Raw genomic sequence first — 22,970 nt, forward strand, 5'->3', positions numbered from 1 at the left:
TTCTGGTGGACACATTTTTTTTCCACCTGTGGTTCTCAAGTGCCTGGCCTGCCACTTAGAAATCCAGAATCCTCTGAGTTGGACAAGGAGCGCCCTCCTGTCCTGTCGTCCTAGCGCGGAAGGAGCTGAGGCATAGAGACAGTGAGCTCAGGCCAGCCGAGCTAGAGAGCAAGACCTTGTCTAAACACAAAGACAAGCAGAGTGCTGGCCTGGGGATCTGCATCCTGCACTCTTCAGGACGTCTGTACGGTGGAGCACGTCTGCAGAGAGGAGCAGAACAAAATCCTGAAGCTGAGAAGAGAAGCATAAGGAGGAGTTGGTGAGGGAGGCGAGCCGAGGCACGGGGAGACAGCAGACCGAGCTCCTCAGGCCCCGGCCTCCCAAGGGCCCCTATGGCTGGAGCAGGTTCGGGTTCAGCAAGCCAGGGCTTGCCGCATGGGCCGGGGCTAGAACCACGTGTTGTACAGACAGGCTGCGCTGTTTCGGTGACAGCAATTTTATTCAGTGAGCATTGACGAGTTTTCAGGGGGATATTCAGCAGGAAGAGACAGAGGCGGAGCCATTTCCACCCCAGCCTCCCCCCCACCCCCAGCTGCCGCTGGGTGAGGATGGGCCTCGGGGCAGGCTCGTGGGGGCGGTCGGATGGAAGAGGGGGAAGCATGGGGTGGACAGGACCAGCCTGCCACCTGCTTCCCAGCCCAGCCTCAGCACCAGGCTCGGCAGAGCCAGCCCTCAGCTGATAACTGTTCCCTTCTCCTGGCTGTCTCCTGAGAAGCTAGGGGCTGCTGGGGTGTTCCCAGGCTCGGGCCCCCCGTGCTCCATTGGTCAGTACTGCCCAGATAAAGCCACAGTGTCCTCAGCCCTCCGCTGTGCTCTCAGCGAGCACACGGTGTACCCACATGCGGAACAGACAATATGACCCAGGTTAGTGCGGCTCTCAAGCCCAAACAGCCTTGAACAATCCACTCCCAAACACAGCAACGGCAAACCCGGGGGAATGGAGTGTGGGCGTTTGGGGAGCAAATGAGGTCTGAACTGGAGAAGTTGCAGCCGCCCTCCCCTCCCTGCCCCCTTCCCCAGACCACACACAGCTCGCCGCCCACCAGAGATTCTCGTATTAGCCAGTGGATTTTTTCCCCCAGGCGTGTTTACAGTATATTTATTCGACTCCTTTGGTGGGCCGGGCCCAGCCCTGGCTGATAGCAGGTGTGGATGAGCTTGACCCTCCCTCTGTGTAGACTCTTGAGTTTTGCACACGGCCCCTGGAGCTGTTGCACTGAGCGCCATCGCGTGGCCCACCCTGCACCCTGGAACATCTGCTGCCCTTCGGGGCACAGGGCACAACGTGGCCCGGGTGAGAAAGACCTGGGTAGGCCGCTGCTTCAGTCACAGCATGGTGCTCAGGACTGTGTGGAGCTCAAGAGTCTGAACCTCTGGAAATGATGCCCATCAGGCCTCACCCAGAGGGTGTTGAGGGGCCCGGTATCCAGGGAGAATGCCAGGGGCAGGAAGAAGAAATCAAAGGGATTTTCTGGGGCATTAGGGACTTTGGAAGACCCTACGGATGGAAGGGGCTGGGGTTGTGCAGATCTGGCCTGAGCTCAGAGCTGTGGACTTGAGCCCTGGGGTTGAGGGCAGGCCCCTTCACCCGGCGCTTCTATCCCCGTCATCTCCCTCAGATGGTGACTGGTCTCATCTGTGTGGCAGCACAGCACTGCCAGCTGGGGCACAGCCCAGGGAGCCAGGAAACACTTGGTGAAGGAGACACTTTACCAGATCAAGTCTCTGACAAGTCCCACTGTAAAGAAGCCTAATTTCACTGTGTTTCAAACATCTGTGACATTAATGATGCTGAAACAGCCCTGTCCCCTGTTACCACCCATTTGCCACCAGGGCAAGAACCGCCCCTGCGGCTGCTGGAGTCCATGGGGGGAGGTGCGGGCACCCAGGCCTCCCCGCTTGAATTGTGTGGTTCAGCCATGGAAGGCCAGGCTCAGCAAAGTGCATGTGCCCAGCAGGTCTGTGGGCCTGTGGCATCATGGTTGGGAGTAATCTGCTACTCCCAGCCTGGACGCAGGGCGGCCTGAGTGTGGGGTGAGGGAAGCATTCGGCACCCTGGTACTGTGTGTTCTGAGCAATCAGGAATCCTGGCCTGTGATTTCATGGCTTTTATTTGCAGGGAGTATTTTGCGGGTGTTTATTGGGGCTTGAAACTCAGGGTCTGAGCACTGTCCCTTAGTTTTTTCATTCGAGGCTGGTGGTTTGCCACAGCTCCACATCTAGCTTGCTTAATTGGAAGATAAGAATGTCATGGACTTTCCTGCCTGTGCTGGCTTTGAATCACAGTCCTCAGATCTCAGCCTCCTGAGTAGCTAGGGTTCCAGGTGTGAGCCACTGGTGCTGTGCTGTGCTGTGCTGGCCTTTCTGATCACTGAGCGGGACCCATGCTCACCGCCCTCTCCCCCTCTTCCCAGCCGTGACAACTCCCCTAGCCTGAAGGAGATCCGGAACGGCTGCCAGCAGCCGTGTGACCGGAAGCCCACCTTACCTCTGCGCCTGCTGCACCCCAGTCCGGACCTGGTGTCTCAGGAAGCCACGCTGTCCGAGGCGCGGCTCAAGTCGGTGGTCGTGGCCTCCAGCGAGATCCACGTGGAGGTGGAGCGCACCAGCACTGCCAAGCCAGCGCTGACGGCCAGCGCCGGCAACGACAGCGAGCCCAACCTCATCGACTGCCTCATGGTCAGCCCCGCCTGCAGCACCATGAGCATCGAGCTGGGCCCGCAGGCCGACCGCACCCTGGGCTGCTACGTGGAGATCCTCAAGCTGCTGTGAGTACCACCGCCCTCCCCAGGCCGGGGCTCGGGGCTGGGCTCTGCCGCCCTGGGCCGCCTCACCCGTTGGATTACCACAAGTGGAGGTGGGCATGGTTAAGGTGTGGTGGTGTCTGCGCACTCAAGGTGGGGGGGGGGGTGTGGGGCCAGGCACCAGTAACCAGTCGTGAGGTTCATAGTTCAAAAATCTGTGACACTCTGACCTCCAATGAGCCACTAGAAAACCGGAAGTAATGGTATGTCTCAAAGTGGTAAAAAAGCTCAGAACAGCACCCAGGCCCTGAATTCAAGCCCCATGACTGACAGAAAAAGAAAAAGAAGTTGGTTGTGTGGAAGTGTGCACAAGTGTGAGCGTGAGTGTGTGGAGCACACAGGGTCGTGCACCGGGTTTGAGGGTCTGGGCATATTGCAGCTGCCTCTGGAAGCATTATATGTGCTAGTGTGCACATAGTGTGCACGTGTCTGGGTGTGCAGGAGCCTGTAGGTACTCATACGTCTAAGACATTGCCACACAGTGTGCGTACGTGCGGGTTTGCTCTGAGCTTGTGGTTGTGGTGTGCATGGGTGTGAACTGGATGTGGGCATGCACGGGGACTTCTCTGAGTGGCCTGTGGGGGGGGGGGAAGCACACGAGGGTGTTCAGACACCTGCAGGGGTGTGTGTGTGTGCATGTGCATGATTTTTGCCACAGAAGTGGAATGTACACAGGTCTCCCTGTGTATGTCTGTGAGTCAGTGTACATATAGGAGTCATGCACACTCGTGTGGTGTGTGACATTTATGTTAAGTGAATTTGTGTACAGGTGCACATTCTGTCAGCGGAGGGTTCTTTATGCAGGGAGTGTAGAAGTCTGGGCACTTGTGCGTGGCTGTCTGAGGAGTTGTGTGTATACATCATATGTGTTCTAAGAAAAGGATTCCGGTAGACCTTGCCGTGGTCTGGCAGCTCCTCAGAGGCGGGGAGGGGGGTGAGATTATGGTCTGCCCTGGGCAATGCTGCCTCTGAACTCAGTGCTATCCATGTCCAGCCCAGGCCTCAGCTGCCTGATGGAAAGCGGGGGAGGGGGCCTCAGACCTGCACTCACACGATTAGATGCAGGCGGCGGCGGCTGCTGGACTCTAAGGAGTCTCAGTAAGGGCTGTGCCTTCCCATCTCCTGACACCACGCTTGCCCACCTCCTGACACAGGGTGTGTGTATGAGGCCAGTCACTCCCCAGAGCCTGCTCCTCATTGTAGTCGGTGTGGGCTGGGGTTCTCTGGCCAGATCTGCTCCGAGTTCCCTCAAGGCAGGGAGCCGTCTGCTCGTGGGGGAGGTCACAGCCCAGGAACAAGTCCAGGTTCTTGGAGCATAGCTCCTGCACCTCGGGGCCCAGCCCCAGGTGCGCCCAGGTCCTGACTCCCAGGTTCCTCGAGCACTGGGTTGTACGTGTCACCGCACAGTTGACACGTTGACACGCTGGTGAATGAGGACTCTGTCTGTTCCTCCTGTCACTATACCACAGGGCCAGGACAGATGGAGCCTGGGACAGTCCGGAAATTACTCGGTCCCTGGCCAGGGTGGGGTGGGGTTGGCCCCCTGCTCAAAGCAGCAGTTCACACCCAGTGCCAGGTCTCTGCAAGTGGGTGTGAGCTTCTAGAAGCTTCTTTCATATACTCAGGCATGTTAGGTGTGAGCAGCAGATGTAGGCTGGGTCTCACTAAGTACATCACCCTCCCCTCCCCCTCTCCCCCCGTGGCACATCCTATTTCATGACGTGCAAGGTGATGACCCCCTCCCGCCCCCCCCCCCCGTGGCACATCCTATTTCGTGACATGCAAGGTGATGCGTGTGGCTGCCTTGGCACAGCCAGCAGCCCAGGACAGGCCCCGTACACAGGGGTTGCAGTGCTGACTGCAGGCGTGTGTTTCCTGGCCTGAGAGAGCATTGAGAGCAAGACGATTTAACAGCAGCATTTGGAACAAGACTCAAAACCAGGATGGCGGCCGCGTGCATGTGGATTGCTAGAAGCTTCCATGTGAATGTGAAGCAGTGGCCGTGTTCCTTACCTGCTGAGCAGCTGCAGCAGCATTCCCGGCTCCTTCCTCGGAGGTCTGCTGTAAGGATTCAGGGATGGGGAGGTGCCCGCGTGTGGCTCGGGCTGTCCGTTAGAGTCCTGCAGCGCTGCCTGGGAGTTTACCTAGAAGACGTGACGGAGTGAGGAGCTGCCGTAGCTCAGAGGGCATGTGGAAGGGGACCTCGGGGCCTTGGCCTTGCTTGGCTACCCGCATCCTCTGTTGCGTAGTACTGCGGTCCTGGGAAGTCGATACCAGATTAGAAAGATGCCTCGGTGGGCTCAGGGCCCTGGCCTGGGCGTCTAGCCACCTGTCCCATGGTAAGGCCTGAAGAGCTAGGACTCACAGACAGCACTAGAGCCATGTTAGGTTTTCTGGAATCCTATGGATCTGTTACAGATAGAAAAAAAAAGGAGCAGATTGTTGGTTCAGTGGGCAAGCTAGCTGTTGATGTGGGTTTATATCATTCTTGCAACTTATCTCAGGCCACTAGGGCTTCCTGGCAATTCTTTTCCATGCATCCGCCTCTGGGCCTATCCTCAGAGCCACCCAGAGTTCAGTTGGCCTGAAGACTGCCCTTTCTTGGGGAGGAAGGTAGGGTGGGGAGAACGCCTCACTTTGGGGTTATGGCATTGTCCATGACTGCGAGCATTTGTCCCGAGGTGGAAAATTACCTTACTTTGTTTCAGTGTAAGCCCCGTCGATGGATGGCACATAGACGGACAGACTATCCGGGGTCTGAAAAGTGTGTATGAAGGGTAGATGGAAGTTAGGGAAGATGTCAGGGTGGTTCCTTGGAAGAGGATGACAGATTGTGACACGGGATGTAAAGGAGGCTTAGGGTCACAGGAGCAGGAGTCAGCCCTCCGCCCTGCCACTGGGCAGATCTGCCCTGCCCCTGGAGCCGACCCCTGTCCTGCCCAAGCACATGGCAGAGGCTGGCTGGCGCGCTCTTGCGCTGCGCCTGCATGCTGCCCTGGGCTGTCTCTGGCCCCTGGACCTTTGGTTCTGCAGCCCTCTCCCCAAGCACCTCCCACCCATCAGGCTGGCGCCCAGCCTAGGGCTGCGCAAATGAGACTGAGCCCCTCCCTGGGCTGCTGTGGGGCAAGATGCGGGGGACTGTTCTGTGACTGTGTGGAGAGGACCCGGTGGCCATCCCATCCTCCCCGAGGGTCCTGCGAGGTGCCAGGCTGGGCCAGGGACCAACTACATCTGTATTCCCACTTCAGCCAATGCCCCAAAGCCAGCAAGATGGGGAACCTGTGGAGAGCCTGTCGCGTGGGGTAGGTGCAAGTGCGTGCACCGAAGGCCACCATTCAGATGCACAGCACGAGCAGTGGGGAGGGGCAGAGACGGTGGGGAGGGACTCCCCCAGGCTCTTCACCCTAGGGAGCTGCTAGGCAGCGCTCCCTGATGACCACCCCTCACCGCCACCCTTTCTCACTCTAGGTCTGACTACGACGACTGGAGACCGTCCCTGGCCAGCTTGCTTCAACCCATTCCATTCCCCAAAGAGTAAGTTCCCCTCCTAGCGGGGGCTGCACTTCAAAAAACACACCAAGTCACCGTGAGGAGACCCCATGACCCACGGACGGCATAGCCTGGCTCTGGGGCCACACAACGTGGCAGAGTCCCGGGGATGCACTGAGTTCAGGAGGTCTCCAGACCCTCCCCATCCAGCCATGACATGACGGACACGCAGTTTTGAATATGCCTCAGCAGGGACCAGTAATACTTGCTCCTCTTGTCTCCCAGGAGGACGGTAAAGGGAAAAAAAAGCAAAAGATAATGTGTCAGGTAGAGTAGTGCACACTTGTAATCCCAGCATTTGGAAGCCTGAGGCAGGAGGCTATGGAGTTTCCAGGCCAGCCTGAGCTACAGTGCCCCCAAAAAAACCCATAATGCATGTGGAGTCGTGTTCCATGCTGGGTGGTGAATGCTGGAAGCTTCCCTGCACTCACTGCCACCGTGTGTTCGTGTTCCACTTCTGCTCTGGCCAGGGACGGCCCCTCTGTCTTCCTCTCGCCGGCCTTCACCCCGGTGTTGAGTTTCTCACAGGCGCCAGGCGCAGCAGTGGTGAATGTGGCCTGAGGACGGCTGGGTCCCAGTCGCCGCCTCGGATGCCGCTGGGGCTCTGTTTTGATAGATTGGAAGAAGCCAGGCCCCGGGAGGCGGCCGGGGCTCTCTGTGGAGCCCATTAACAAGCCTCTGTTTATGAAATGCGGCCCCTCTGAGGAGGGCATTACACTCAGTAATTGCCCCATTTGCTGGCCCCGCCAGTTCCCTGGAGGCCCCGGGACTGGAGACCGGAGAAATCTGACTCCTGAGAGCTGCTCTGTGTCGCAAGGGCCATGGTATCACAGGCTGCAGCCGCTGTCCCCACAGGCCTGGGCACACTTGACGGGCCCATGATGCAATGCGCCTGGAAGAATGGTCCCTGAGTGCCTGCTGACGTGCGCCAGTCATTAGTGTGGCCCTGCCTTAATTGTGGAACAATTAACGAACACACCTGGGTCTCCAGAGCCCACGCGTGTCCCGGGTGCATCACGCGCCCGGTTAGCGCTGCGGGTGTTGACAGGTGTGTCACGGTGGTGGCTCTGGGGTGTGGGGGCTCCTCACCTCCCACCCAAGGAGATCTTTGTTCGGGAGCTTAGACTAGGCACAAAATGTGAGCATTTCATTCTCAATTTCCCTTTCATTCTTCAAGTCAGACGTAAAGTCTAGACGTCCCTGGAGGAAACCGGAACCGGGCTGTGCCCGCCGAGGCCCGCTAACACCTTTTCCCTTTGTTTCTATGCAGAGCCCTCGCACACGAGAAGTTCACCAAGTGAGTATGCAGGCCGCACCCTCCTCACCCTCTCCCGGTCCTAGGGTCCAACCGTGAGGTCACCCTCCTTCCAGTCTGTGCGGGGACCGCCTGCATCGTGGGAGGCCACAGCGGCTCCTTCTGAGTGCTCGCCTGCACCCCCACCTCTTCACCCCCCCCCCCCAGTCCACGCGTGCCCGGGCGTCCCCGGGAAGCACCAAGTACACCTTGGACCTGCCTGGCCCGTGCCTTTGGGTTCTGCCACGCCCGGCCCGTGACCGCTCTGCCCGCCTCTCTTCCAGGGAGCTGAAGTATGTGATTCAGAGGTTTGCGGAAGACCCGCGACAGGAGGTGAGCCTTGGTCTTTTCTCTTTTTTGGTGCAGGCATGGGCTTGAATTCAGGGCCTTACGCTCTCACGTACCTTTTTTACTCAAAGCTGTCACTTGACCACCTGAGCCACAGTTCTACTTCTGGCTTTTTGCTAATTAGTTGGAGAGTCTCTTAGATTTGCTTGCTTGGGCTGGCTTCGAACCACGATCCTCAGATCTCAACCTCCTGAGTAGGATCAGAGCCTTTGGTGCCTGGCTTCTGGGGCAGCTTTTGACCTCTGGGTCACGTGGCCATGGGTTCCCCGAGGAGCCACACTGCCTTTCAGAAGCCACGCTGATGTGCTCTCCTGGCCTTGCATTTGTTTTGTGTGGGCGTGAAGCCTGTGAGCAGGCCCTTCCCGGCCGGACCCCCTTTTTCTGTCGAATTGCCCCCTTTCAGAGTTGAGAAAATGGAGGCTCATCGCCACCCTGAGGTTGCCCGGTGGCACGTGGCCCAGGCTGAACGCAAAGCTCACGGGCCTGGCCGCACAGCCCCATCCTCTTCTCACAGTGCAGTCTGGTGCGCTCGGTGGGCCCCGGGGCGTGCTTGTCAGCAAGACAGGCTCTCGTCCATCGCCCCTGACGGTCCAGCCAGGTCGCTGGGTCTGTCTGGCCGGCAAGGAGTCTGGGTTTTGAACAAGCATTCTTTATGGTTCTCAAAGTGGTCTCTAAAGCCACACCAGAAAGCTTGCTTCGAGAAGGATCTAGTTCTAAAACACGGTGCTGCTCACACCAGTTTCAGAAGCAGTGCTGTGTGTGACAGGGAAGGGTATTGGAAGGCTGGGCTCCAGCCCTGGCCCTTGCTTTCACCCGAAGTCATTCCTTAGCACGTGTGAAGAGACAGAGTCTCAGAATTCTAGCACCAGCCAGCCTTGAAGTGGGAAGAACAAAAGTAGGGCCGGCAGCTTCCAGAACAGAGCAGCAGAGGCAGCTTCTGGAAGGGAAATTTCCGAGCCAGGGACACACACGAGAGTCCTCAGGGGGCGGAGCTTTAGGAAGGAGCAGCTGTCCGAGGTAGCACCTAGCCCAGCACCTAGCCCGTCCTCCTCGTGGCCCTCCACCCCCTGCCCTGTGAGCCTCTCCTCACCTCCCCCTCTCCCTCCCCCTTCTTTCTCCTTAAGTGAAGTTAGAATTGTTACTTTAATTCTCTGCCATCTTGGCGAGTGGCATTTCCTAGTCTTTGAGTCCTTACTCCTGTGAGGAAAGTATGTCAGTCAGTATTGACTTGTCTTCCGGCTACCGGGAAGTACAAAAAGCCCACTGCCTAGCCAGGTGCTGGTGGCTCACGCCTGTAATCCTAGCTACTGAGGAGGCTGAGATCTGAGGATCACAGTTCAAAGTTCTGGACAAGGAAAGTCTGTGAAACTCTTATCTCCAATAAACCACTAGAAAACTGGAAGTGGTGCCGTGGTTCAAGAGGTAGAGCGCTCACCCTGAGCTGAAGAGCTGAGGGACAGCGCAGACACAGTGGTGTTCATGTGTATAATCCTAGCTACTTGGTAGACACAGAAGGGTTGTGGTTTGAGACCAACCTGAGACTCCAGCTACTAGCTGGGTGCGGTGTTGCATACGAGTCATCGGAACCACAGGGAGGGCCCGGGGGGAAGAAAGGAGAGGAACAGCCCCACCCAGGGGAGGCCATGGGGCTGGATTTCAAGCAGAGGCTTACCCTGGGTGGCCCGCCGCAGCACTGCCCCGGGCCTACTACCCAGCCGGGCCTGGCCTCCATGCTGGGAGCCACCAGTGCCTGGTTGGGGGGGGGCGGGGGCTCTCCAGGCTACCCCAAGAGAACTTTGTAGTCTGGAATCCCGCAGCTGAAGGAAGTGACACCCATTCCTAACCGCCCGGCTGGTGGACATTTTCCCGGGCAGATTTTGGGTCACCGTGTCACCGGGTCGCGTCTCTGCCCGACAGGTCCACTCGTGCCTGCTGAGCGTGCGGGCCGGCAAAGACGGCTGGTTCCAGCTGTACAGCCCCGGAGGGGTGGCGTGCGACGATGACGGGGAGCTCTTCGCCAGCATGGTACGCAGCGCGGCCTCCGCCTGCCGCCTCTCCCCGCCCGCCGCGTCTCCCCGCCCACCTCGACCCTCCCCCAGAGCTGCTGCTCACCAAGAACACAGCTGCCAGCCCCTCCTGTCCACCTGAGCCGCGGGCCCTGTTCCCACACCCCCACGCTCCCCCTGCTCCCGGAGCTAGGCCGCTTACTGGCCCCCATCTTATAGACGAGGCCGTTGAAGGCCCGGGCACCGCCCGCCTCAGCCACAGTTACCTGTCGCGCTCGTGTTCTGTGCAAAGGACGGGGTGTGGCAACACGCGGCTGGATTCCGGAAGGCCCTACAGAGCCACCAGCGCCATGCATTCTAACAGTGAGGGTCCCTTTAAACTCCTGTGAAAGGAAGTGGGTCTTGGCCTTGCCCAGGCTCGGGTGGTAGCCCAGCCGCCCACCGGCTGCTCCCTGGGCAGTCACCTGCCTTTCTGGGCTTCGGTGTCCTCATCAGCACCGCAGGGAGCACGGTTGACCCCTCAAGGGAACCACAGCAGTTTCCCACAGCAGCAGGTACGATTCTGTGCTGCCCATGCGGGGGCTCCCAAGCCCTGGGCCTGATGACCCTCGTCTCCACTGCCCCCATCGTGAGGCGAGGGGAGATCTTTGGGCGGTCCTAACAACCTGAGGCCCCGCCGCTGGACGCACTCATAGTGGGCTTTCGGGTCCCTTTCCTCCCCCCTCAGCACCCCTCACCCGTTTCCACTGGGCTCCTTGCCCAGTGCTCTGTGCACCCCCTTGAGCACTTGGACCACCTTCCACCAGCTCTGATGTCACCGCTTCCAGTGGCAACACCCCCGTGCCCCGCCCCTCCGGGCGGGACTGCCGCGAGCGCCCAGGAGCTGGCAGCCTCCCAGCTTGAGAGATTCCGTTTGTACACCAGAGCTGTTAATGATGGCGTGGAAAGAAATGTCACCAGGGAAGGAAGCAGGCAGCCAGCAGGCTGGAGATGTGTTGTTTCCATGGAGATGGAGATGTGTTGTTTCCATGGAAATTCACGATGAGAAAGTGGGCCCTGGACCAGCAGCGGGCGCTTGATACTGTGTGCGGGGGAGGAGGTCTCCCCGGCTCTGATAGCATCTGATGGCAGGTCAGGGTCCCCTTTCCTCAGACTCCCCACCCCCCTCATACCAGGAAGAAAGACACCCCGGAGGGGCAGGCTTGCCACGTGCGTGGGTTGTGGGGTAAGCAGTCTTGGCAGGCGCCCTCAGGAGCGCACAGTGCCAGCCTCAGGAGCTGTGTGTAACCAGCAAGTTACCATCTTAGCCTCCTGCAAACTCGCAGCTCACTGACTCCCAGTGCAGTGGTAATGGTGTGCCGCAGTCACCACCACCGTCTCTAGAACTTTCCTGGTATCCCAGCTTCACCTCAGAGCCCACCAGGCGCTAACCATCCTCCTGCCCAGCCCCACTGCCATGTCCCGTCTCCTCCCTGCCAGTGCGCCCATTACAGTCCTCTTGGTCACTCGGCAGAATGGCCTCAAAGACGTTCGTGTGGGGAGGGGTCTCTACGCAGCCACTGCGGGTCTGGTGGTCGCTGAGGGCCTCACTGTCCACACGGGGTCCGGCCAGGGCTGGCCCCAGGGAGCTGGCCGTGGCTTCCTCCATCCTCACCTGCCCCTTCCTGCCCGCAGGTGCACATCCTCATGGGCTCCTGTTACAAGACCAAAAAATTCCTGCTCTCCCTGGCGGAAAACAAGCTGGGCCCGTGCATGCTCCTGGCGCTGCGGGGAAACCAGACCATGGTGGAGGTGAGGGCTGGCGGGGGGGCGGGCGGGGGGGCAGGCCCAGCCCTCCCCAGCTCGAGAGCACCACCTCAGTTGTGACTGGCGTGTTGGAGGGAGCGGGGAGCGGTGGCGGGTCCCTTCTGTGTAATACACCTGGGGCCAGTCGGGCATGAGCTACCACACTCAGTTGTGCACACGAGACTGGGCGCTGGGCCCCGCAGTGCTCACTTCTCACTCGGGGTTCAGCTGGCTCACCGGCGGGTGGAGGCAGAGGGGTCCTCCCAAAGCCATCCCGCACCAGTCTGAGGACACCGTTGGAACAGCTGGCTTCTGGCCTCCATTTTCATGTGTGACCTAGGGAAGCCACACATGCCCAGAGCATGAGCCCAAGCCCCTCACAGACCACGTGCTGCTCCTCCCCCTTCGATTGCCTGCCACACCTCGAGTCCCCAGAGTCCCGGAGAAGGCAGAAGCCCGCCAGCTTAGCCAGGAAGTCAGGTGGCATTGCCACCTCGGCATCATTCTGCCCTTCAGAAGTGAGTCACTAGCCAGGCACTGGCAGCTCATGCCTGTAATCCCTGTAATCCAGCTGCTCAGGAGACAGATCTAAGGCTTGTGGTTCAGAGCCAGGCAGGAAAGGTCCTGAGACTTAACTGAAAGTGGAGGTGTGGCTCAAGTAGTAGAGCGCCAGCCTTGAAGGAGAATGTGAAGGGAAAGGCGTCAGGCCCTGAGTTCAAGTACCAAGTCACCAAGCTGGTGGTGTGTGGGCAGACAAAGAAACTACAGGCATGGTGCCGTAAAACAGCATGTTTCCCACGGAAGTGGCTGGGCAGCGGGATCAGAGCACCTGAGGCACCGAGTCAGCACAGGCCAAGGCCCTGTGGCGAGGAGAGGCTTGTTGGAGGTCAGGGTGGCTGAAACAGTAGATCTGGAAACAGAGGAGTGGGCTGTGGCTGGATGCGCATTGAGCCCGTCAGTACCAGACCAGAGATGCTGGATTGGGGCTTACAGCAGATAGCAGGAGAGAGGAGCTGAGGGGGGCTGGAGCCTCCCCTGGGCGGTCCTGGGAGAAAGTCCCGGCAAAGGATCTGGCCAGCATGTTGACCCAAGGTGACCGCCGCGCCAGGGGACGCGAGGTAGAGGCCGCTAGCCTAGCTCTGCACATCTGTCTGGGGACACCAGTTCCCAGTGAGACCCACGGGGCGCGTGTGTGGACCCTCTCGGGCCACGCAGGTGACGTGCGTGTGGCTTGCACAGATCCTCTGCTTGATGCTGGAATACAACATTATTGACAACAAGGACACGCAGCTGCAGATCATCTCCACGCTGGAGAGCACGGATGTGGGGAAGCGCATGTACGAGCAGCTGTGCGACCGCCAGCGGGAGCTCAAGGAGCTGGTGAGCCGCGCCTGGGGAGGGGGACACTGTGCCACAGGGGCCTGGCCACCAGTCCCCAACACAAGCCCAGGCTTGCTACTACCCCTGCTTCTCTGCGAAGGGCGTTTGTGCACATGCCCACTGGCCCGGTGGGGTGTCCTAATATATGGGTGGCCACAGTGTCACTGCTACCTGTATTTCTCAGGATTGCATCTGCATAGAGCAGCCGTGAGAGCCGGGGGCGGCGGGGGGGGGAAAGGGGGTGCACAGGGCGGGGGGCTGGGTGGATGGCATCCTAATCCATCTGCTTTCTCTGCAGCAAAGGAAAGGCGGTCCCACCAGGCTAACACTGCCCTCAAAGTCCACGGTGAGTCTTGGGCCTCAGAGGTGGGGTGATGGGGAGGCAGCTCTGTCAGGGCCAAGTGGGGTATGGGAAGAGAAGCAAGAACCAGGAGAGCAAATGGTGAAGCCATCAGGTGGTGCTGGGTGTGTGTGGTGCTCTGGGGTGGACACCAGCTTAGCACGTATGAGGACCTGGTTCAGTGTTCACCACTACACACACACACACACAGCCAGTCTTTCTTAGCAATAACGGCTGATAGCAAGTTTACGCTATTGAATCACTAATCTCTGCCCTGCAGTTGGTGTTGGTTTGGTGTTGACACTGCTGTTTCCAGGGTTTTCAGGGATCTTACAGTCTGCTTCCTCGTGGTCTCTGATGGAAGTGTGGGTTGCAGACAGGGCCAAGACAGTGCGCCAGGAGGCCCAGCCAGCAGGAGGGGTAGGAGGTGGAGGAGAACGTGCTCTTCCTTCCAGAAGGTTCTAACATCTCCTTGTGCCCATTCAGCACCTGGCCTGCAGCTGTCGTTCAGGGCAGCCAGGTGGCGGCTACACATCAGATTGTGGCACGGCTGCCATCCCCGCTCCTCGGGGCATCTGCCTGTGGCTCGCGCCTGCCATCTCCGCTCCTCGGGGCATCTGAGGCTTCCAGTTTGAAGCCAGTCGGGAGTGGCAGGAAAATGGAGGCTGCCCTCGGGGCGCAGCCTGGGGCTGCAGGCAGACTTTGTGGTTTCCTTCATGCCCGGAGCTCAGGGCGCGACCTCCCAGCGGGCCTCCCAGACACGCGTGTGCACACACCACTGTGACGGGGCAGCGGCCTCACGCCAGCCACCACACCTCCACTGCCTCACCACACGCGGACTCCCCGCACGCCCTGAGCCCCGCTCCTGCCCCTGCAGGACGCTGACCTGGCCCGCCTGCTGAGTTCTGGCTCCTTCGGGAACCTGGAGAACCTGAGCCTGGCCTTCACCAACGTCACCAGTGCCTGCGCCGAGCACCTCATCAAGCTGCCCTCCCTCAAGCAGCTCAACCTGTGGTCCACGCAGGTGCCGCCACCCCCCACTCCCCCTGCCCTGCTCCCCCTGCACAGCCTCCCTCCCACCCCTGCACAGCCCCCCTGCCACACCTCCGCCCCCCCACAGGGCTGTCCCTGAGCCCGGTGCCCACTCCCCCCAGGCAGCAGGGGTGGAGGACATGCTGTGGCCCATTTCTCAGTGGGGACCGCCGAGGCCTTGGGGAAGGGCATGCGCAGACTCCTGGGTGGGGGAGAAGCGCGGGTAGAGGAGACACGGGGCCTGCTGCGGGGGCACGCATGGATGGCCGGTGGTCGTAGGCTGCTGACACCACGTGCCACGCCACCCCCATGTTGGCAGAAGGAAAATTGTGCCCGTCAGCTGGCCCCACCGGCGCCTGGAGGCTCGCCGAGCGCAAGGCCCCTGGACTCGCAGGGAGGCCCTGGCCCACGCCCCAGGCCCGGCCTGTATCCGGGAGGAGAGCGGCCCTCCCCAAGCTCATGGCCACAGCTCAGCGCCAGGCCCGCCCGCTGCCCTCCCTGCCCAGCCAGGTGCTGGAGAGGCTGAAGGTCTCTATTTCCCACAGTTTGGCGATGCCGGCCTGCGGCTCCTGTCAGAACACCTCACCATGCTCCAGGTGCTGAACCTGTGCGAGACCCCGGTCACCGATGCCGGGCTGCTGGCCCTCAGCTGTGAGTGCCCGGCCACACGCCCAGTCCCTGCCAGGCTGGGAGCAAAGCAGAGCGGGGTACCTTCCTTGGGGAGCTCCCCGTCTGAGCCAGGCACCAGTGGCTCCCCAGAAACTGAGACCTGGGCATCCTGGTTCAAAGCTAGTCAGGGCAGAAAAGTCCGGGAGACCGCCGATGAACCACTAAAAAGTCACAGGTGGAGCTGTGGCTCAGGTGGTAGAGCACTAGCCCTGGGTGGAAAGGCTCAAGAGCAGAAGCCAGGCCCTCAGTCATGCCCCCGTGCCAGCATACAAAGGGGGAGAGGCAGCCTAGCGGAAAGGGTCATTGCCCTGTTCTGGGGGGCTCTAGGGGGAGCGTGGAGGCAGGGGTGGGATTCGGGAGAGCGCATTCTCTCTAGGTGGGACTGGTCCTGATGCCCACTGCCGGCTTCGGTGCCCGCCTGGCCCCTCGGGCACCCCAGAACAGACGGGGACGTTTGTCTCAGCCAGCTTAAGAACCAAGCTGGATCTTGGTTTAGGAAGGGGCGGATCTGAGATGCGGCCCGAGGGAGGCGCTGTCCCGCTCCCCACTCAGAGCCTGGGGGGGCAGGTGTGCTGTGAGGTTTAGCCATCAGAGGGCCCCACAGAGGGCAGGGGGCACAGAGGCCCAGTTCCAGCCACATCGGGAGTGAACAGCACCGCAGCCTCCCGCCCGTCCCCACTGGGTGCCGCCGGCCATCCGCAGCAGCTGGCACGCGCTCACTGTCCGTCTGTCCTTGCACAGCCATGAAGAGTCTCTGCAGCTTAAACATGAACAGCACCAAGCTCTCGGCTGACACCTATGAGGATCTGAAGGTGAGCGCTCCCTCCCCGCGGCCACAGCTGTCTGCGGGGTGGGGCAGGGCCGGGCTGCCCCTGGAAGAAGAGGCCTGCGGAAGGGAGGGAAGCCAGGGTCCGGCGGGAGCGGCCCAGGGCTCCGGGCAGCAGGTGGACAGGCTCGTGGGACTTCACCCCGCGTCGCTGGGCATCTCCAGAGCCTGGTGGGCTGCCGCAGCTTGGCAGAGCTTGCGTGTCGGGGTGGCCTTCCACAGGGCAGTCTGGGCGGGGAGGGGCGTGACGAGGTCCCTTCCCGTTCCCCGCAGGCCAAGCTCCCTAACCTGAAGGAGGTGGACGTCCGCTACACCGAAGCCTGGTGAAGGGCCGGCTGCGCGGGATGGCGCCAACCGTGGGACGTTGCTTAGCTGTAGAGCAGTGGGTCCTGGGGTCACACCTGACACCGGCTGCGGGATAGATGGGGGAGGGGAGGGGGTCCGCAGCGCCCAGTCCCCACCTAGTTCTTTTAGCTTCATAATTGGAACCTCTGACCTGACCGAGCGCGGACTTCGCAGCAACAAGAGGGGCTCCGCGGCTCGGGAGGGGAGGCGGGCCCCTTCGTGGATTTCCTTTGCCTTTGTGTTCAGTGCCGTGTGGGAAGGTCTCGTTACCCCCACACCATCTCGGCCGGGGGGGGGGGCGCTGGCCTCCCGGAGGCACCAAGCTGAGCTGAGGTCACCCCGCATCTGGGGACAAAGCCCAGCCCCATCTCCCCCGTTCTGCGTCCTCACCCCGCGTCTGGGGACAAAGCCCAGCCCCATCTCCCCCGTCCTGCGTCCTCACCATTGCTATGCAACGTGGTTCTTGTTGTACATAAGATTTACATAATGCACCTATTTAAGAAATGTTGGCAAATTGCAGGTCTGGGACCTGCTGTTATTTATGAAGTCTTTGACACCCCCCCCCCCAGCCTGTAGTACTGTACGAACCAGTCAGCCGTCGGGTTAGTGCTAGTGTTATTGTTATTTTTTTAAAGGAAACAGACAAAAAAAGAAAAAGGAAAAAAAAAACACAACAAAAGTCCCTCCTTGGAGAATTAATTGCTTTTCCGTAGCGATCCTGTGTGCTGATGCTGGCCGGTGGTCTGTGCGTCACTGCTGCTGCATATTTCTGATTTCTAAATGTTCCCAGCTTCCTCAAATGGTGGCAGTCAGGCTCGGGGTGGGGGGAGGAAATGGGGTTCCATACTGCAACTTGCTCCTCTAAGACCCAAACTCTTCCTCTCTCCCCCCTTTTATCGATTTGGAGGGGTGCTCACCCTCACCCCTGTCCGCCCCCTGTAGAGCTGCCCCCCCCCCAGCTCGTCCCTGCTGGCCTTCCCTGGCCTTGTCCTAACTGAGACTTGTGGCCCCTCCGTCATGTGCCCCCCCCCGCCCTCACGCATGCCGGCCTCTTGCATGGTCTCGGAGAGGAGAGATAGCGCCCCACCAGCCTGACCACCGTGTCCCCCGCGCCCCGACAAGCCAACCTCGTGTCCTTTATGAACAGTCGGCTTTTTCTTACCAAGCCCTCTCTGTACAGAACAGCCCCTGGATGGTTTATTTGGGGTCCCCCCCAGCCCCTTTTTTTTCTGTTGGTTTAGCACAAGTACTCCCTCCTCCCTTTCCTCTAGCACCTCCCGCTGAACCCACCTTCGATGTAATTGTTTTATAAATATTTAATCTTATTCAATGGAAACCATGCTTTTGTCGTTTTATACTTTGCTAGGTAGACTTTATTACCCCCGACGATACCCTCATTTTTTTAAAAAAGGAAAAAAAAAACCACCACCAAGAGCAAAATTGGGTTTCAGTCTTAATTCACTTTTACGTGCCAGGTTTTTTCCCCCCCGGTGTGGGTGCGTGTGAGTGTGTGCCTGTACACGTGTGTGCACACGTGTGTGTGTGTGTGTGTATGTGTGTGTAGTGTGTTCTGTTTTAGTGTTCTGTTTTCTGTTGTCGTTTTCTGTTTGGTTTACGACTCTCCCCTTCCCCCAGTTTCGTACTTCACAGCAAGCACCCTGGTGCCGGAAGAAGCAGAAACAAAAAACATTTTTAAAAATTAAAAAAGAAGAAGAAAGAAGAGCCCCTTCCCCTTCCCCTTCCCCGCACTGTTGCTTTTCCTGGTGGTCCCACTACTGTCACGTAGCTGTACAAAGAGATGTGAAATACTTTCAGGCAAAAATAAACTGTAAGTGACTCATCGACGGCTGGTCTCTCTGTGTACTTTGGGGGGCTTAGGGGCCCCTGACCCCAGGCCATGGGCAGGCCCAGCACCCCGCTGAGGGCCCCCAGCGTCCTCCTGTCCACCTCCCCGGCCACACTCCCACCGCCTCCGTGACAAATCCCCACGCCTTGCCTGCCCCCGGCCCTGCTCAGCCTGCCCCCTCCCCGCGCCTGCCCCCTCCCCACACACCTGCCGCCCTGCAGACCCTGACCTACAGGCTGGAACTGTGCGTTTCTTTTTTCTTTTTGTTTTCCTGTTGGTCGCTGGGCTTGAACTCAGGACCTAGGCACTGTCCCTGAACTCTTTAGCTTAAAACTAGTGTTCTATCACTTTGAGACACAGCAGCACTCCTGGTTTTCTGGTGGTTCATTGGAGCTAAGCATCTCAAGGATTTTCCTGCCTGGGGCTGCCTTTGAACCCAGATCCTCAGATTTCAGCCTCCTGAATAACTAGGATTGCAGATGTCAGCCACCAGCGCCGCGCTGTGGCTCTGCATTTCGGACACTTGGGGCCCACAGTCTAGGCCTAACCATCGGCTCCCTTCCCTCTCCCTTCCAGGGTCTCCCCTTACCCAGTGACGGGGCCTGGTATGCCTGCAGTCCCAGCCCCGCCCTCCTGTCCCAGCAACCTCATCTTGCTGGGCCTCTCTTGAGGACAGGAACACGCCCCTGACGCCCTTCCGGCCACCCAGCTCCATGCACCCCACCTCCCCCAGCCCCAGCGCAGCCCCTGCACTGCAGGCATGAAGCGGAGATGCCAGTGGCTCAGCACCCCCAGTGCAGGGGCCGCAGGAGACAAGGGAGCCTCCCCCGTGGGCCTGGGCTCGGGCAGCACGGCTGTCTGGGCAGCCACACGTCATGTTTGAGAGCCTTTACTTCATCCTCGCCCCCAGCCCAGAGTAGAAGTCTAAGTGGGACCTGGGAGGGGCCGGTGGTCACCGTGTCTGCAATTCCTGCCCCTCGCTGGCCGGGGGTGGGAGATTGACTGCCACTTTGGAAACATCTGCCAAAGCAAAGCACGTGCAGAACTCGGCTCCTACAGACCCCTACACCTAAGATTTGTGATTGACTGTTTCACATCAGTTGGGGTGGGGGGAGATGTTTTGTTTTCTAAACCAGTCCTGGGGCTTGAACTCAAGGCCTGAGCTTGCTTTTGCTCAAGGCTAGTGCTCTACTGCTTTTGAGTCACAGAGTCATTTCCAGCTTTTTGGTAATTAACTGGAGATGAGTCTCAGACTTTTCTACCTGGGCTGGTTTTGAACTGCAATTCCCTGATCTCAGCCTCCTGAGTAGCTAGATGTCACGCATGAGCCCCCAAAGTCTGGCCACATCAGAATTTTTGGGTTGTGTGGTTTTGTTTTTTTGGTCGGTCATGGGACTTGAACTCTGAGCCTGGGTGCTGTCCAGCTCTTCAGCTCAAGGTGAGCGCTCTACCACCTGAGCCACTTCCGGTTTTCTGGTTTATTGGAGGTAAGAGTCTCATAGACTTTCCTGCCCAGGCTGGCTTTGAAACTTAATCCTCAGATCTCAGCCTCCTGAGTGGTTAGGCTTACAGGTGTGAGCCACAGGCGCCTGGCATCAGAAATAACCCAATCGTCCAACAAGTGATGGTAAATACATGTGAAAAATAGAAAAATAATGGGATATGATTTGATCATAAAAAAAGAATGAGATACTGACTTTTTTTCTGTATCACTAATGAGCCCCAAAATTGTGTTGAGTGAAAGAAGCCCACACACAATATAATTCCATGTATGTGAAATGTCCAAATCCAAAATGGGCGAATCCATGGGCACAGGACACAGATTGGTGTTTACCAAAGGTCTGGGTGAGGGAAAAGCCTCTGGTGCATTCTGCAGCTAGATGGTGGTCGGGCTGTCCAACACTGAAGACTCTGTATGCCTCGGAGAGGCTGGCCTGGAACGTGTGATCCTCCTGCCCCAGCCTCCCCAGGGCTGAAATCACAAGCGTGCCAATCACAATACCTAGCCAAAGTGATTTCTCAAAGTGACAAACAAGCTGGCTGCTGTTGCCCGCAGCTGTGTCAGGGCCTGTGTGGGGGCAGCTGGGCGGCACTGTGTCCTTCCTTAAAAGACAATACCTTACTGCCACCTGCTGGAAGGTGTTAGCAGACCCTTGAGTGCCGGGGCCTAGCGCATGCCCAGCCTGCACCCATGTACCCAGGAGCCGGTGTAACTTTGTTTTGGCTGCCTTTTCTGCCAGCACTCTAGTGATGAAGCCAGAGAGAGAAGGAGGGAGGGAGGGGGGGAGGGAGAGACCCATTCCAGAACCTTTGTACTCAGATGTGGCCCATGGATGCTACCCAAGTGAGGTGAGGGTTGGAATGGGTCTCCAGCCACCCTGGATTACTGAGTGAGCGGTTTGAGGCCACTGTCCCCAGGCCTTGTCTCCGGGTTGTAATCACCGGGGGAGTGTGAGACCCAGGCAGCCCAGCTGCCCACCCCCCACCCCCAGGTGTGAGTCTGCGGTGGGGCCTTGTAATGCAGCTTTCCAAAGCTTCCAGATGATTCCAGTGGGTAGTCAACACCACTGGTCTATACCTGTCTCATGATGGAGGACCCTGGACCAGCATCCGGACCCCAGGGAGCTGCTTAGGAGCCCGGCGGGGGGACAGGCTTGCCCACATTCCCATGTGCTCTCAACTTGGTGCTGAGTATGCAGATGCCCTGCTCAGAGCGTCATAGCCTGGCATGCCCAAGGTGCATGCCGGGCGCGTTCCTGAGGCCAGTCAGGGCAGCTGCAGAGAGAGGCCCAGAGCCAGCCCCAGACGCAAATCCTGCCCTGGGGCAGGATGGGAAGGCGCTTCTCCCGGCTCCTGACCGCCGTTGGCTTTTCCTCCTTTGTAACGGGGACCGTGGATGGGACCAGGGACCGAGGGCCAAGCACCAGGCTGGCTCTCCCAGCATGGCCAGGGAGAAGGGGCAGCAGGCCCCTCCCGCTGAGGGAGCCGGGGAACCAGTCTCCTTGGGAGCAGGCTCTTCCTGGTGGGCTCCTGTCTGTCTCTCACCCTGGATTATGAGGCCGGCGGCTGGGGTTCCTGGGGCTGGTGGTGAGCAGCGGGCGCTGCCGACTGAGCATGCATGTGGCAGGGCTGTCTCAGCACTGCCCCAAGGAAAGGTGACCAGCCATGTGGAACATTTAAAATGATATAGGTGTGATTGTGTATGTGTGTGTGTACGTGCACACGTGTGTGTATGTTCATAGGACAGAAGTAGGGCCTGAACTCAGAGCCTCTTGCACTTGGCTTTTTTGATTATGGCTGGCACGCTACCACTTGAGCTTCGCCTCTACTTCTGACTTTTTGCTGATTCATTGGAGAGTAGAGCCTCTTGGATTTGTGTGCCCAGGCTGCCATTGCACCAAGATCCTCAGCTCTCAGCCTCCGAAGTAGCCAGGATTACAGTGAGCCTCGGTGCCTGTCTAGAATGAATTTTGACTCTGTACTCTCTTTAGTGGAACCTAGTTAATTAGAGCCATGTGTTCCTGTGAGTGAATGAATGAATGAATGAATGATTGTGTGGGAAAGGCCAGTGTGACCAGTGGCTTTGTTGGTGGGGTGGTGGACGTCCAACCTCAGGGCTGGACGTGGGTCTGGACGTGCGGTCTGGATTTTTCTCGGCGCCAGGCCCTGCCCACGGTAGTGCTGCCCTCCCCGGGCCCCGGGGCCCATCTTCCCCTTGAGCCACATTTGTCCCTGTGTCCCTGGGCAGCCAGGCTTCCAGGGGGGGCCTCAGAGCTCCCTTCCTCATGGGGGCACAAATGGCCCCGTCGCCCAGGGGGCGCACCCCCATCTTCTCACGGCCTGGCCTTCCACCGCCCCCTGCGGCTCTGGCACAGGTGAGGGAGGCCGGGGAGTCTACAGAGCCAGGATGGGTGGGGGATGGCTCCCTGCGGGGAGCGGGGGTAAAAGGTCCTCACAGCTGGGATGCACTGAAACCCTCGGCCGTACACTTGACACGGCGTCCGCGCTTGAGTCAGCCCGAGAGGCTGCCGGGTGACACGGTGACATGGGGAGCCCTGGTTCCTTCCCCAGCACCACACACACATGTGCACACACACGCCTACATGTGCGCACATGCATCACACGCACGCACATGCCTACGTGTGTGCACACGCACCATACATGCGCACGTGTGCACACACGCCTACATGTGCACACATGCACCACACGCGCACACATGCACGCACACACGTGCCCACATGCACGCACACGCATGCATACATGTACACATGCACCACACGTGCATGCACACACGCCTACATATACACATGCACCACACGCACACATGCGCACGCACATGCCTACGTGTGCGTGCATACACCACGTGCGCACACATACATGCACACACCACATGCACACATACGTGCACACCACACACATGCCCACACACACGTCACACACACGTGCACACCTGCCCTGGGCTGGGCACACTGGGGACACACAAGCCCTGGACTTCGGGTACACACAGCCTGAGGGCGGAGACCGCATGGCTCCCGCAGCGATCATCTCCAGGCCACCCAGGCCCCGCCAGGACCCCGGCCCTGAGGCGACCTCAGCCTGGAGAAGCCGCCGAGGAGGGAACGGTTTTCCAGGTGGAGGGAGGTGCCTGTGCAGAGGCCCAGGGGCGGAGCCCAGCACTTGGGAGTA

General features: G+C 59.3%; 1 protein-coding gene across 1 annotated transcript in view; it reads left to right on the forward strand.

The window, feature by feature from the left end:
• Positions 1-16,525, forward strand: part of Cmip (c-Maf inducing protein) — a 56,987-nt gene extending 40,462 nt beyond the window's left edge. Inside the window, exons 9-20 of the mRNA XM_013012949.1 lie at positions 2,475-2,828; positions 6,333-6,398; positions 7,684-7,710; positions 7,992-8,040; positions 9,973-10,080; positions 11,736-11,852; positions 13,086-13,226; positions 13,525-13,572; positions 14,444-14,590; positions 15,144-15,249; positions 16,009-16,079; positions 16,367-16,525. Of these exons, the coding sequence (XP_012868403.1) occupies positions 2,475-2,828; positions 6,333-6,398; positions 7,684-7,710; positions 7,992-8,040; positions 9,973-10,080; positions 11,736-11,852; positions 13,086-13,226; positions 13,525-13,572; positions 14,444-14,590; positions 15,144-15,249; positions 16,009-16,079; positions 16,367-16,420 (1,288 nt within the window). The 3' untranslated portion in view covers positions 16,421-16,525. The remainder of the gene's footprint in view (positions 1-2,474; positions 2,829-6,332; positions 6,399-7,683; positions 7,711-7,991; positions 8,041-9,972; positions 10,081-11,735; positions 11,853-13,085; positions 13,227-13,524; positions 13,573-14,443; positions 14,591-15,143; positions 15,250-16,008; positions 16,080-16,366) is intronic.
• The last annotated feature ends 6,445 nt before the right edge of the window (positions 16,526-22,970 follow it).

The sequence above is a fragment of the Dipodomys ordii genome, unplaced genomic scaffold (assembly GCF_000151885.1).
Source record: "Dipodomys ordii isolate 6190 unplaced genomic scaffold, Dord_2.0 Scaffold18, whole genome shotgun sequence".
Taxonomy (NCBI): Eukaryota; Metazoa; Chordata; class Mammalia; order Rodentia; family Heteromyidae; genus Dipodomys; species Dipodomys ordii.